We start from the raw sequence: 1875 nt of genomic DNA on the forward strand, positions 1-1875 counted from the left end.
GATAATTGATTTATAAATTATATCCAAATTATTTTGTAGTAACATATGAAAAACAAAAATAACAAAAAATATCAAAACCATTATATCATAAAATAATACAATAGTTATTTATTACATGGAAAAATGAAAGTTGCTAATCTAAAATAAATACTCTACAGTAAACATATATCAAGCTACTATTGTTGTTCTGTAAACACATTAGTAAGATCCAATGCGGTTTGAAGTTGTTTTTCAAGATGCCCGACCCTTGCGTTCTTGTTGGGCGTTCATCATTTCTTTAAGCTCTTCGTTTTGCTATTTTGGTTTAGCAACAATCTCCCTAATTTCTTCTAATTCATCATTTTTCTTCCCGAAATGTAAGATACATCCGCTTTACCGTTCCTATTGGGAACCGCCTTTGCAAAAGAGCGTAACCCATAAAGTCTTTTTTTTTTTATCATGACCACCAACAACAGCATAAAATAACTTGTCCTCCTCAAATTCAACACCTTCAGCTTCCAACTCTTCCTGTTTTTCTGTATACGCCGCCTACAAAATAAAAATAATATAAGTTAAAATATATCAAATTTATGAAAGATATTATGGAATAGCTAAAATATAAAAGTTTAACACTGAAATGAATATTACATGAATTTGTCTATCTTTTTCATTTGTGAAAGTGACACCATCGTCATTCTTCGTGTGTGTATACAGGAACAATTCACTATGGGGTGGATCACGTCCTAATTTCCTCTTCTGCATAAATACCATATAAAATGTCAAATATACAGATAAAAATATATAAACATTGATACGATGTACCATTTAAAAAATTACCAAATCAAAAGCAATCTTCAAATGACTTGCAGATCCTGCGTTATATGTAGGTTTTGCTACTCCATCAGCCACACTGTTACGCCTATTTTTCTTGTTCTTCTCAGATTTTAGCTTGTATTCTTCTGTATTCCATTTTAATTGCTAGGAGTTCCAGACTTCCTGTGGAATATGAGTAGGTTTAAAGCCATGTTTTTTCTTTTTGGGCTCCGCATGTTGAAGAGATATTGACCATAACTTTCTGCCTCTTTCCTTGCCCAAGCTTGCCTCACCAGTGAGTCTATTGTTTCATCCTAACAACATTTTTTCTACACATTAACAATACAAACATCAGTTTAAGTGTAAATGTTTACTAAACAACAATTTATCACATATAGTTAATTACCTGAAACTCTTCCCAATATAATTCACACATTTCTTTGCTTACTTTTCCCCAAGCGTACCCTTCTGGATCTACTCTTTGTTTAAAGGACTGACTAATAAAGTGTGCACAAGGGCCCGATGGCATTAGCCTGCAAGTGATCATGTGATGTGTTAAGTTATGAATTGATATGTATGTTTAAACCAAAAGTTTTTACATAGAGGAATTGTTTTCACCTTTTACACTTTCCACTACAGATCCATTCATGGTTGGTTGTGTTGGTGATGGGGTAGTTTCTGGGATACGTGTTGTTGATGGGGTATATTATGTAGTAGGTGTTGGGATATATGTATATATTGAGGATGTGGTAGTTCCTTTACTTAAGGAGGGTGTGGTAGTTACTGTAGTTGTCGATCATGGTACTCTAGATGCATGTTTTGAGGTTTTGGTAGTATATATAGGTGTTGATGATGTGGTAGTGGGTGTCGGTGTTGAGGATGGTTTAGATGATGTAGGTGCTGAAGTTTTGGTTTTGATGTAAGTGTTGAGGATTGTATCGTTCCAATTTTTGAGGTTTTAGATGTATTTTCTAAGGACGGTGTGGATGTTGTAAGTGATGCCAAGGAAGTGGTACTCATTGTTGATGTTAATGATTTAGGTACTTGGGTTTTATTGGTAGATGTTATAGGTGCTTTGAATGT

General features: G+C 33.9%; 1 protein-coding gene across 1 annotated transcript; it reads right to left on the bottom strand.

Annotated features, from left to right (window-relative positions):
• Positions 1–381: 381 nt before the first annotated feature.
• Positions 382–1441, bottom strand: LOC145076322 (uncharacterized). The gene is made up of 6 exons (XM_079022244.1): positions 1392–1441; positions 1199–1325; positions 1046–1106; positions 817–938; positions 628–735; positions 382–528 (listed from the first exon to the last, which is right to left on the bottom strand). The coding sequence occupies exons 1-6, from the start codon at positions 1439–1441 to the stop codon at positions 382–384; spliced, it is 615 nt and encodes a 204-aa protein (XP_078878370.1).
• Between the last annotated feature and the right edge of the window lie 434 nt (positions 1442–1875).

This window comes from Lactuca serriola, chromosome 9, assembly GCF_051521515.1.
Source record: "Lactuca serriola cultivar US96UC23 chromosome 9, Lser_US96UC23_V15, whole genome shotgun sequence".
Classification (NCBI taxonomy): Eukaryota; Viridiplantae; Streptophyta; class Magnoliopsida; order Asterales; family Asteraceae; genus Lactuca; species Lactuca serriola.

Bases quoted from the DNA above. Each gene is read 5' to 3' on its own strand.
- LOC145076322 (XM_079022244.1), bottom strand. From the start codon at position 1,441: ATGAATGGATCTGTAGTGGAAAGTGTAAAAGGTGAAAACAATTCCTCT. The intron at 939-1,045 runs GTCAATATCTCT...AATGGAATACAG, and splicing joins GAAAGAGGCAGAAAGTTATG to AAGAATACAAGCTAAAATCT. The intron at 736-816 runs GTAATTTTTTAA...GTATTTATGCAG, and splicing joins TGAAGATTGCTTTTGATTTG to AAGAGGAAATTAGGACGTGA.